Genomic DNA, 12221 nt, shown 5'->3' with positions numbered 1-12221 from the left:
ACACACTAGCAGCTGAAATCCTTTTAACTTCAGTTTGCTTTGCATTTTGAATCTCTCCTTCCAAGTAGATGCATGCTTATTTTCTCAAAAGAAGTCAAACAAGGACATCTAGTAAAGGTTCCATGTTCAATCAAACTGAAAACTATCCCTGGTTTTCCCCACTTACTACAGCCCCAATGAAGTCTTCCTTTCCTAGGAAGCAAAGATTACAGTGATTTTTCTCTTTCATCATAGACTTGCCAATAGTTTCTTTTTTGTTTGCTTTTAAAGAACTGCGGATACCAAATGGCAATGTTTGCTGCTTTCCTATCTGTCAAATAATTCCAATTGCTTTAGATGTGCCTCATTCAATTTTAATTGAACCAATCAAGAGGGAAAAGTTATTGCTCTACACTTAGCAAGGTTAGCAGTAAATAAGTTTGATTGCATAACAAAATTAAAAAATCAAGTTAAATTAAAATTCTGCATTTTATGCAACTTATGGACACGTTTGCTTTTTTATTATTCTAAAATTAAAAAGGAATGACAAATCAAAGTATTCTGAACAGAGTTAAGAGTACCAGTTATGTAGCCTCCAACTAAATTCTTTTTAATTCTAACGTGATGTTTTTTGCATTTTGAAACTTTTAATCTGATATATTGCTAAGACTGAGATCACAACAATATGTGGGTTATTACCTAATTCTGTTGAAGTTCACTGTCAGAAGAACTACACTCTTTAATGTGAACATCTTAGGAAAAGCCTTAGGAAACATTAGGAATCTGATCGCAGGAAAAATGGTTTAATCAACTGTATTACACTCTTACCCCTTAAGTTAAGGACTTGAAGGAGCAGAATGGGGTGATAAAACAAACTTTTCATTCAGCTAGCTTCAGATCAACTCTGGTGCCACAGGCTTTTAGAGACACTGGTTAAATGAACCTTCTTGAAAGCTGTGATCACCTTATGCTCATGATATGCCAAGGTAACACCTGAATTAGTTTTCACTACAGGACAACCTCCATTAGGAATGCTGGTGTTTGTTCTTTGTGTTCTGTCCTAAGAATCAGAGTTTCAAAACTCAACACACACGCGCAAAAACTGCATTCATAGATTAACCTTGCACTGCAGGAGCTTCTGAATTAGCAGCAGCTTCCTGCTGTGCTCCCTCCACAGCAGTGGACGTGTCTGCAGCCGGCAAGTCACTCTCTCCTCCAGTTTCTGGGGTAACCCCAGAACTCTCCTCCTGTGCTGCAGGTCCAGCAGCGGTTGCTGCATCGGCTTCTTCTGTGGCCACGTCTGCTCCAGTGACTTCAGCTGTCTCCTCTTCATCACCTTTTAAGGGTTTGTTTAATACAAATAAAGAAAGTGTAAAGTGCATGCATGCAATACAAATCCACCGAATACCTTCAACGTCACTTTCAAATTTTAAAATAGGAAGGTAACTAACATTCGGGATCAGAATTTACAAAGGAAGTTATTATGTCAAAACTTAATCTCCCCTATTGTCCAAGTGTGACACCATAAAAGATGTTTACAAGATAAAGAAACCATATTCTTAACTACCAAGTGTCACAGCTGCTTCAGTATATTAGCGGACAGTGTGGCTTAAAACAAGTGACTGCAAAAGGTGGGGATGCAGGGAAGGACGAAAATAAAAGTGAGAGGAAGCAGATCATACTAAGTGTTGCTCCAATCCCATTCTATTGGAAGGGTCAGTGACAATGCACTCTGACTTTGCAGGGAGGTGGATTCTTGTCCAGTTTGCACCCAGAAGTGGCATTACACACCACAAATAAGACCCTTGCTACCATACTTACAAGCTCTTCCGTCATGTATTATCAGTAGGGCTCACGTGCTAGAAGCACTGCAATTCAAGGCACAGCTTCTGTTTGGGGAGGGCTATTTTCAAGGTGGCAACCTTGGCTGGCAGTATCCACAACAGTTCAGAGCCCAACTCAAAATTAGCTTTCAGATGAGTTTTGTGCCATCTCTCATCTCCATGCCACCAGATATATTCTGCTATCCCTGTTCATCTTGCATCCTTTAAAGCTACATTGACTGTGCTGTGACCACACTTCGGACTGCAAAAGCCATAGCACTCAAGTAAGAAGGAAAAGATCCGTGGGACAGGAAGAAACAAGGGATTCCTACTGAAATTAGGTATATAAATAAGAAAATAACTTGAGAATGTTAAGCAGACAGTGCCCAACACTGTCCAGCTATGACTGATTTTCATTTTATGAAGTACCAGCTGTCTCAAAGAACTGCCTTACTGCTGTGGGTCAGACCCTATAGAAATGAAAAACCCAATTCTTCCCAAGCATGTGAATTTACAACTCAGCTGAGACAAGTCATCACAAACTAACAGCACAAAGCAGCAGAAGTACACAAACACCATGCAAGTATGCACTAAGATCAAGAAAGTTATAGAGCACGTGTTCATTGCAAGTTTACTACCAGACCCAATTCACCAGGTGAAAAAACAGAACTGGAAATAAAATTTGCAATACAGCATGAATTAAGTGAGAAAAAAAAAGGGAAGGACTTAAAGAGACATAGTCAGATGTTTTCTGAATATTTGAAGAATATTTGATCATAAGTTGAACAAATCATTTTTATTTCTTGATTTTCTTACGCCAACACAAGCTTGCCTGTTTGCATTCAGGTTTTAACACAAGTCTACTCATTGTTAAGTAAAATCAAAGCTTTGTACTGCACAACCTGACCATGTCCCTTTAAGAGAATGCTATAGTTCAGGAAACCTAAATCAATTACACAAAGAACAGACTAACAGCCAAGCTCAGCATTCAGTACAATTTATTGGACAGTCAAATATAGGGTGCATTCATTCAGAACAGCCAGCTTCTCGATCTCAGCACTGCCTTCTGCAAAGCAGATTAATAAGAGCTCAATATGGTTTGGCCTTGCAAACATAGGCATTTCTTTTAGAGTCTCACAAGGATGGAGTTCTACAATAGAAGGCATAAAGTCATCCCAGGGTAGGCTGCAAGGTACGCAATGGTGAAGGACTGTCCTTTGTGTTTAACTTCCTCAGGTTTGGAAAGAGATTTCCCTTGTATTTTAGTCTGGAAAGTGTAAAAGCAGAGTAGAGATTAGACAGATTGAATCAGCTTGCATTAAGTTAAAAAGAAAAATCATCGCTAAAAAAGTAGGAAATACGGAGTAAGTTAAAGGAGACACAAGTGAATGGAAGACAAAACTCAATATTTGCTAAATAAGCAAGTAGAATGTTCCACAAGGCAAGCATCATTTTACAGTTCAAATCATGAATCACATTCCGAATTTCCTACTGCTACTTCTTGGCCAGCTTCTGTCAGAGGCATTTTAAAATCCTTCCCTACGTCAGAGTAGCTTTCAGATCAAAAGAGCTGCAGAATATTTGCTTTTTTATTATTATTATATCACATAATAATTAATTAAAATACCATTAAGTGACATTTCAACTCACTAATTGAAAAGCCTACAAGGACATTTGATTGTTTCATTCGCTTTGTCAACTCTGTTTGCTACCTTAAGGTCTTAGTAACAGACAGTTTGGTTTGGGGCACGAGGAGAGAACTTTCCTCAGAATGAAGAACCACAAATGTCATTTGGATCAGGAGAGACTCTCTCTGATCAGCTGCACCCTGGTTCTAAGTTCTTCCAGCACAGTGTTCTTTTCTTACTACATAACACGTAGCAAACACAGCACAGTATGCTGATTGGCATGCTGCTTTACCATCCTCCATTTCACATTGTTACCAACAGTTTTACAGTGTAACTTAAGCTTGAACTTAAATGATCCTAAACAATATTGGATGACTTTGAGAGCATATTCCTTAACCAGCAATGCTTTCTGTGAAACAGTGTAAGGACTAAATCTACATCTAAAGAATACAGGGGGAAAGAAACTGCAGTGGAAGTTTTGGGAAAAGCAACACTGGGGCAACGCGCCATAACAAGATGCACACCAAAATATGACTACACAGGGCACAGGAGAAAGGGGGAGGAAGATTCTTTTGAGAAGGCACAGAGAGGATTCCATTGGAAAAGTAAGAATAGAAACCTCTTTGGGGAGGATACAGTTAGGAACGAAGAAGGGTTTGAAAAAAGAGCTGATTCAACAGTGGTTTTGTATTGTGAATTGGAATTAGTCACGAGTTCAATTAAAAACTTGAGCTTGAGCATCTAGTCATGAGTCTAAACATTCAAATTAACAGAGAAAACAAGTGTCAGAGGTCTTCACTGGATGGCCCCAGAAGTGTTTTAGACCTCTTACTGCTTCTCATTATTCATAGTAATCATCTGCCATGAATTGCTATATTTAAGTAAATTACTAAACAACAAAACGTATCAGATCATGGGATGTCTGCAGAGTGCCCAAAGTGGCAATTAAGTTACAGAGCACCGAATACTCTTATCCCAGGCTCAAGCCACACAGCCATAGCCTTCCAGGGGCTTCCAGTACCACTGATTGCTGTTATGCTGCACAACATTTTGGTAAACTAGGGTTAAAACTCAGTACCTTGCAAACAGAACCCTAAGAGAGGAGAGGGAATGTGCTGACATTTTGAGTGGCCTGGGAGGTGTAATTAATGCTACTGTGTTCTTCTGATTGCATTGGCATAACTCTCATTTCATCCCTGAACAGCAGAAGGCAAGGTCACTGGGAGAAAAAATGTACTTCGGTCCCAGCCCAATTTTTTGCTTTGGGGACAAGAAGGAATTGCACTAAAATTGTAACCAACATCTCCGCTGACTAGAAGTTCAAGATTTGCACAATTCCCAGCTGCTTAAAATAAATTAAAGTACTTTCCATTTTAAATCTTAAAATCTGTTAGTTCTGAAGTTTATGAGATGCTGTGGAACTTCAGGAAATCTAAAATAAATCAATTTAGAGGCAGACAACTTAAAGGATGTTGTTGTTCTGGAAAAGAAATTTCAACTCAACTTATTCCAACCTATTCTTTCTGAGCACACAAATATATTAAATCAATTCTTCAGATGCCAGCCTCTGAAAAAGTTAAGTGACAGCTTCAAGAGCAATGGCTTCATGTTTCAAAAAGTTGTGCTGATTGTTTTTAGGCGGTTTGGTTTTTTTAAAGTGGCAAATCAATAATCACGACGAGGTCCTTTACATGCCATTTTTATAATTGCTTTTGATAGCAAGGCCATGCTTGCCAAGTTCCATCTTTCAGATTAACTGCGTTGTAACACTAATTGATGTGGACAGAGAGAGCATTCCATTACAAGCATTTGAACTAACTTGGTCTAATTATTTAAGCATGAAGGACTACGTAAGGATTTACCATACATTTAGGTGCTGTCTGCTTTTCATTTAGACCTAAAATAAAAAGGATTCAATCCAAGCAGTGGGACAAGAAATGGGTTCTATTTACTACCTTAATCTATTTATTTAGTTGCTTTTGTTCCTAACTCAACACATTCCACGGTGTTTCCTTACACATGTGGCCTGGAAACAACCTGCTATCATCTCTTCCCAGCCCTGCCCCAAAACAAAAAAACAGATCTGATTTTGAGAGCATTCAATCAAAGTTCATTAAGATTTCAGTATACCAAATGAAAATACCCAAGATAGAATTAGTGGTTCACACATTAACTCCTTTCATCCAAAGATACTGCAGCTTGGTCACAGGCCAAGACTGCTACCTAAACATGAAGCCCACCTCCAACATTTGAGCAGGACAGTCTTTGCTCCAAGTCACAGAAAGCAGACAAGGACTGGGATGGTGAAGGCCTGATGAGATAACCCAGAAATCTGCTCTGGATCCTCGTGTACCCAGAGAACAAGAGAGAAGAGCTCCACTTACCCTTGTATGAGTCAGCTTTGTGTTTCTGACCTCTCTCGTGGAGAACATTCACATGTTCAACGTAGTTGCTACGGGATGAACCGACTACTTTGTAGGTCTGAAAAATAGCGTATCTAAATAGGTATCTAACTAATATATACACGTGACATAATACAGTTAACAAAGCTTACCAAACAAAATAAACAGAAGAGGGAAAAGCTTCAAACAAGTGCTACTGCTCATCGTAAAAGGCATATCAAATGATTACAAGCAATATTAGCATATCCAAAAATCCATTTTCCTCCATTAACACATTAATGAAACATATGGGAATTAGAAAGAAAATATAGTGCTTCAGGAATCAAACAGAATATTTCAAAAGGCAATTATGCTTAGGTTTCTATTTTTATTTAAAAATAAAACAACTACGGTAATCAAAAAGCTGACAGCTAGAGGATTTACAATTCTTTCAGAGAGGCAGTAACACAAGAGTGATGGTATTTTGGACAAGTACATGCCTCTCACCATGCTATTTTTGGGGAAGAGAGAAACTTGTACCTTTTGGGGATGTGCTGGTCAGGATCTCAATTCTCAGTGAGGGAAGGGAGCTATGAAATGAAGGCTTTAGGGACCTGCAGCACAGTCTGATAAACTTAGAGGAAGGCTAGTGAAAGACTACTAGAAAAGCTTGAAAGCACTTGGTGCTTACAAAGCTCAAGCATGCTTTTTCTAAGTAATTAATATTCTTATCTTCTTTTGTGCCCCAATTAAGCCTAATCTTCCCCTCCCAGCTTCAAACAGCTTCCTTCACATCCGTCCTGCCCACTGCACAATGCTCTTAAGTTTGCAGTTGGCAAGAAGAGGCAAGGTGTTAGAGACAGATGTCTTACTCCATCTTTGGAGGAATCCATTTCACATAACTTCAAATCTTCCACCAAGAGTCTCAACAGCCACACACACATCAAAACAACAATGAAATAAGCAAGAAACATGCATCGTTTCATTAGTTATCTTAAACTGATTTTTCTATGCTGCTGTATTTAATTACATGCCGCAACATTCACATTCTATTAACAGATCCCATTTTTGACCATGTTTTTAAAACCCTGAACACACTTTGAACCACATCAGCTCAGAAAGCACAGAGAGCCCCCCTACTTACATAGAAAAAAGCACCGAATGCAGCAACCCCAGTGATGAGATAGTAAATCATGTTCTCTCCAGAAGAGCCAGGAACGCTCCCAGATGACATCTGGCGAAGAGGTGCTACAAAAAAATGTTCTTTATAGCAATGTAAAATTGATGCTAGTATACGATACAACTATGGAGCCTGAACTTTATTACCGGAAGAGATGACTGAAAAAGCTATAGCAAAATGGAGGGATACGGCTTGTAGGACAATGGAATAAAACAGGGAGTGGTGCTTAACTGAATGAGGTGCACATCTGAAATCTTTTGGTGAGCGTACAATTTACTGAGAATGATTGCTGCCTGTCAGCTTCCAATCACCAGGTGCAGTCATACAGATGCATCCTGCTTAAGGAAAGTAAAAGGATCGAACTGCCTTTATTCATTCTTGCTGCACTGACAGGCAGCAGAGATAACAAATTCCCTTTGGTTTAGCGGCAGAGAACTCCAGGAAAAAGCCTTTCACTTTTAACTCACACTGCTTCATTCCCAGCTAGGCAGCTGACCTTCAGATGCTGGCCGGGACGTGAGGCTGTGGTTGAGCAGGGCAGGGTTACACAATGCCATCGGGAACACACAGAGCACCGCGATGACAGCGCAAGCCATTTCTTTCCGCCCACCACGACCGCGCTGTGATGCTCGCTATGGCCTTCGGGTTCGTCTGCGGAGCGACAAGGAGGACCCACGCCTGCCACGTGCCGTGCGGGCACCCAGCTGCGTTTCGTGACCCCATCCCCGCTGATGCACGTCTCACCAAAGAGCGCTGCTCATCAAAACGTCGCCGAGCGTCTCAAGCAAAAATAGCCCCAATCCCTGCCGTCACGTGCCAGGCTGCGCTCGGTATCACCTGCCTCGCCGGGCCGAGTCCGCCCCGCTACCGGCACCGCAGCGCTTACCTCGGGACGGGGCCGGCGGGGCTCCGGGGCCGGCGGTGCGGCCGCAGCATCCCTTCCCGACGGCGGGACCGCCGTTCCGAAAGGCATCCGAAAGGCACCCGCCTCCCGCAGCCCCGCTACCGGCCCGCCGCCCGCGACCTTCACGCGTCCCCCGCCGCCCCCTCCCCGCACCCGGCACGTACCGCGCTGCGTGAGCCGGCTGGCGGCCGAGGGCGCCCGGCTCAGACGAGCGGCCAGCGCCTGCGAGGCGGCCCTGCACAGGTACATGGCGGCGGCGGCGGCGAGAGCGGGGCTGCGGGCGCTGCAGCGGGCACCGCAACGGGCTGCGATCGGCCCGCCCCTGCCGCACTGAGGGCGGGACCCCCGTTAGCCCCGCCCCCGCCGCGTGCCGCCGCACCTGGCCGAGCCCGGAGCTCGCGCGGCTCCGCCGCAGTCGGCGGCAGTGCGGGGAGCGCGTGGCCGACGGGTGGGGAGAGACTTCTTCGCAAGCGCTCGTCGCCAAGCGTTGCTGAAAAACAAGCCGGAGAAGCCGCCCCAATTGAAAGCAAAGGAAAGCAGAGGTTCAGCTTTGAGGCTGGAAGCAAATCGCAGCCGCGAGACCTTCCCAACCCCCTCAGCGCACCTCAGGGTCACACCGTGCGCCTGGTTCTCCCCTCCCACACAGGCGGGCAGCGTCATTGTCGCTACTCCATTTTTATTCCCTTCGTCCTTGCCTGACCTTGACTTATAGCAAGTGCACGGCTAGGCACTCAGAAGGCAGCAGGAACAGCAGCTGCTCGTCTCACCAGGGGAACAGCGAGACAGGGCTAGAACACGGAGCAACGACAGCCAGCACGCCCTCCGGCTGAGCCAGCTCCTGCCTCTCCTGTGGCACCCGGAGCCCAGCCCTGCAAGCACTCAGCTGGCGCTGCCTTTCAGGAACACTGCAAAGTCACGGCACTATCCGTGAGATGCTGACTATCGTGCCTTCAACAAGCAGCTCCCTCCTAGCTGTCTGCTGGGCTGTCTCTTGACTGATGCTCGACTTTGTAATGCACATTCCACAAAACCACACACTTGATCCACGTTATTTTCAGAGCTATGAAATCACAGAATCACTAAGGTTGGAAAAGACCTATAAGATCATCCAGTCCAACCATCCGCCTATCACCAATGGTTCTCACTAAACCATATCCCTCAACACAACATCCAAACGTTCCTTGAACAGCTCCAGGGTCGGTGACTCCACCACCTCCCTGGGCAGCCCATTCCAGTGCCTGACCACCCTTTCAGAGAAGTAGTATTTCCTAATATCCAGCCTGAATCTTCCCTGGCGCAGCTTGAAGCCATTCCCTCTAGTCCTATCACCAGTTACACGAGAGAAGAGGCCGACCCCCAGCTCGCTACAGCCTCCCTTCAGGTACTTACAGAGAGCAATAAGGTCTCCCCTGTGGCTCCTCTTCTCCAGACTGAACAATCCCAGCTCCCTCAGCTGCTCCTCATAAGGCCTGTGCTCCAGACCACTCACCAGCTTAATACGTAAATGCAATCGGAAAATTTATAAAAGCTAGTAGAATAAAATACAAATGGCAAGAGAAGTCTTCAGAAGCTTCTTCCACGCTTTATTTTATAATTTTGCATGTGAAATGAATGAACAGATAAGGGTTTAAATACTTCTAGACAGGTCTGCTGTATCCTTAATTCACAGGACGCAACTGATGATATTTCTTATTGAACGTTTGGTCAGCCTAGGAAAGAGGGGGTAAAAAACCCTTAGCAACAAATGTATATACAAAGGAAACAACAAACACAAGGAAAATACATACAATGTACTCAGTTAGAAAAGCCTCACAGCATTCGAGGTTTTTAGCTGCACAAGAAATCCTGGAAGAAAAATAACCACAACGCTACAAGGTTTTCTGTATTAGTTTTAAGTATCTCTTTCAAATAATACGTGAATTGCTCTGAGGCCACAATCCTCCATAAAACCTTCAGCTGGTAGAAACACAGTTATATTGTTGTCTTCTTAATATCAATCATGGCAATGACCCCCTATCATTTCCTTAAGAACACAAATCCATAGGTACTGACTTGGTATCATTCTTATTTTGTAACACAATCAAAAGTAAGGGAAATGTCCCACACCCAGTCTTTAACTCTTTGCCACTAAAGCACTCGTAAGGCATTCCCTTTGGTATCTAAATTTATTACATAGTACAGGACTGGTTATTTTCTTAACTTCTGCATTTCTAAGACAAAAGCAAGCAGTCAACGTGTATCATTGTGAAACTGGAATTGGAGTAGCTAAGTAGCAAAAAGCCAAGACAAAACATTAAAGAAAATACTATGAAAAACAAAAGCCAGCAATCAAGATGTTGATAATTAATCTAAGTCAAAGATCAGCAGAATTATTTGTCTGTGTCAGAAGTATCTATACGTGCATACTTACTATGAACAACCTGTACACTTATGTTGCCTCTCTTGTTTTCTTCTTTCATATTCCATTACATCTTCATTATGCTGCTTGAAAAGCTATAAAAGCAGTATATGTTAAATGACTATACAACACACAACCAGAACAAAAAAAAATTACCACGTTTTCCTGAAAAATGAAATTCTAATTATCAGAACATAAGCCAACATGTAATTATTGGGAATATAAGGAAGATAAGGGGTAAATTAGGTGTATATTATCAATTGGCCAGCAAGACATAGAATCATAGAATTGCTCAGGTTGGAAAAGACCTTAAAGCTCAGAGTGCAACCACAACCTTACCGTACTACTCTAACAACCCTCCGCTAAATCATGTCCCTGAGCACCACATCCAAATGGTTTTTAAACACATCCAGGGATGGTGACTCAACCCAATCCCTGAGGAGCCTATTCCAGTGCTTAACAACCCTTTCTGTAAAGAATTTTTCCCTGATATCCAAACTAAACTTACCCTGGCACAACTTGAGGCCATTTCCCCTCGTTGTGTCACCTGCCACCAATGAGAAGAGACCAACCCCGCTCTAGCTGTAAGCACCTTTCATACTGGAAGAGAGCAATAAGTTCTCCTGTCAGCCTCCTCTTACCCTCCCTCCCTCCAACAGGGAGAGGTTTAGGTTAGATGCTAGGAAGAAATTTTTCAGATAGCAAGACACAGGTGCAGGCTGCCCAGAGAAGCAGTAGATGCTCCATCCCTGAAGGCACTCAAGGCCAGGCTGGATGGGTCCCAGGGCAGCCTCACCTGGTGGGAGGGAGCCCCACCCACAGCAGAAGGGTGGGACCGGATGGCTACCAGGTCCATTCAGATTCATAACATTCTATGAGTTTTTGCTGGCCAATTTCTTTTTTTCTTGCTCTCAACCTGCCCTACCCCAAGAAGGAATTGTTGGACCAAGGGAAGGAAGGATACATCCTGCCCTGGGAATTGTGATCCTCACACGTGCTGCTCATCCTTTATATTTTCTCATGAGAAAAACTGCATCCTGCTCATTCCAACATCAAGCCCAAAAACTTTTGTACAGTGAATTGCAACATAGACCTGGTAAGGAATAAATAATCCATACATCATACCTCAGCCTTGACACCTACTACACCTATCCTCTGCCACAACTAATAGTAGCTACTGCCTCCAGATCACTACGATCTAGAAACGCTTAAGTTCAGCAGAATCAACCAAGAACACTTACAAAAGCCCACAGGGCAGCGCTGGTGGTGAAAGCCAAGCCGACTCCAACCCAGCTCGGTTGGTCATACACACGCTTTCTTGCGAAAAACGCAGAACGAGTCAGAGCTGCAAAGGCAGAAGGTTTTAACCACGTTAATAGATGATGACCCAACACGGACACCTCGGGCAGACCGTCCCCCGGCGGCGTCTCGGCCAGGGGCAGCGCGGCACCCCGACCACCGCGGTTCAAAACCAAGCGAGGGAAGGAACACGTGACCGCAGGCTGCAGGGCACGGCTCACGCCGCAGCCCCGCCGGTGCACGCTAACACGTAACGGTCGCGAGAGACGGAAGGCCAGTTAAGCGGCCGCAACAGACACCCCGTCGGCGCGCTGCCACCGCTCACCGAGGCCGGGCCCGCCACCCGCCAGCCGCAGCCACTTCGCCGCCCTCAGCGGCGCCGCCATCTTGTCCGCCGGGCGCGGGGCGGTCGCGGTCGCGCAGGCTGCGCCAAAGGGCGCCCCCTGCCGGCCGGGCGGAGCCCGCGCGTCCGGCTGGGCGCGGAAGAAGCGGTTCTGCGGGGCGCCGCGCACGAGCAGTACGACTGCACCGCGCGCGGGCAGCCGCGGTTACAGGAGACGCCGCGTCCTTTAAGGCCGCGCTCAAAACTGAAGCCCCTCGCTGCGGCGGCGCGTGACTCACCGGGCGGG

At 44.7% G+C, this 12221-nt stretch overlaps 2 protein-coding genes across 7 annotated transcripts in view; both read right to left on the bottom strand.

Moving 5' to 3' along the window:
* MGARP (mitochondria localized glutamic acid rich protein) overlaps window positions 1-10388 on the bottom strand; it is a 27869-nt gene extending 17481 nt beyond the window's left edge. Inside the window, exons 1-5 of one of the 6 annotated variants that reach the window (XM_090138658.1) lie at window positions 10306-10388; window positions 9285-9604; window positions 6956-7059; window positions 5815-5911; window positions 1100-1315 (exon numbers count right to left, since the gene is read on the bottom strand). In XM_090138658.1, the coding sequence (XP_089994784.1) occupies window positions 1100-1315; window positions 5815-5911; window positions 6956-7045 (403 nt within the window). In that variant the 5' untranslated portion in view covers window positions 7046-7059; window positions 9285-9604; window positions 10306-10388. Of the gene's footprint in view, window positions 1-1099; window positions 1316-5814; window positions 5912-6955; window positions 7060-7487; window positions 7856-7877; window positions 8013-8059; window positions 8240-9284; window positions 9605-10305 lie in introns of those variants that run through there. The other 5 variants (XM_090138654.1, XM_090138659.1, XM_031588802.2 and 2 more) reach the window with 5 other exon arrangements.
* On the bottom strand, window positions 10305-12221 carry NDUFC1 (NADH:ubiquinone oxidoreductase subunit C1). Its single transcript, XM_031588909.2, has 3 exons — window positions 11918-12221; window positions 11535-11638; window positions 10305-10388 (listed from the first exon to the last, which is right to left on the bottom strand). The coding sequence occupies exons 1-3, from the start codon at window positions 11976-11978 to the stop codon at window positions 10305-10307; spliced, it is 249 nt and encodes an 82-aa protein (XP_031444769.1). The 5' UTR covers window positions 11979-12221.

The sequence above is a fragment of the Phasianus colchicus genome, chromosome 4, assembly GCF_987193195.1.
Source record: "Phasianus colchicus chromosome 4, bPhaCol1.hap1.1, whole genome shotgun sequence".
Lineage (NCBI taxonomy): Eukaryota > Metazoa > Chordata > Aves > Galliformes > Phasianidae > Phasianus > Phasianus colchicus.
Note: the sequence above shows the minus strand (reverse complement) of the source record. Positions and strands in the feature narration are given on the sequence as shown.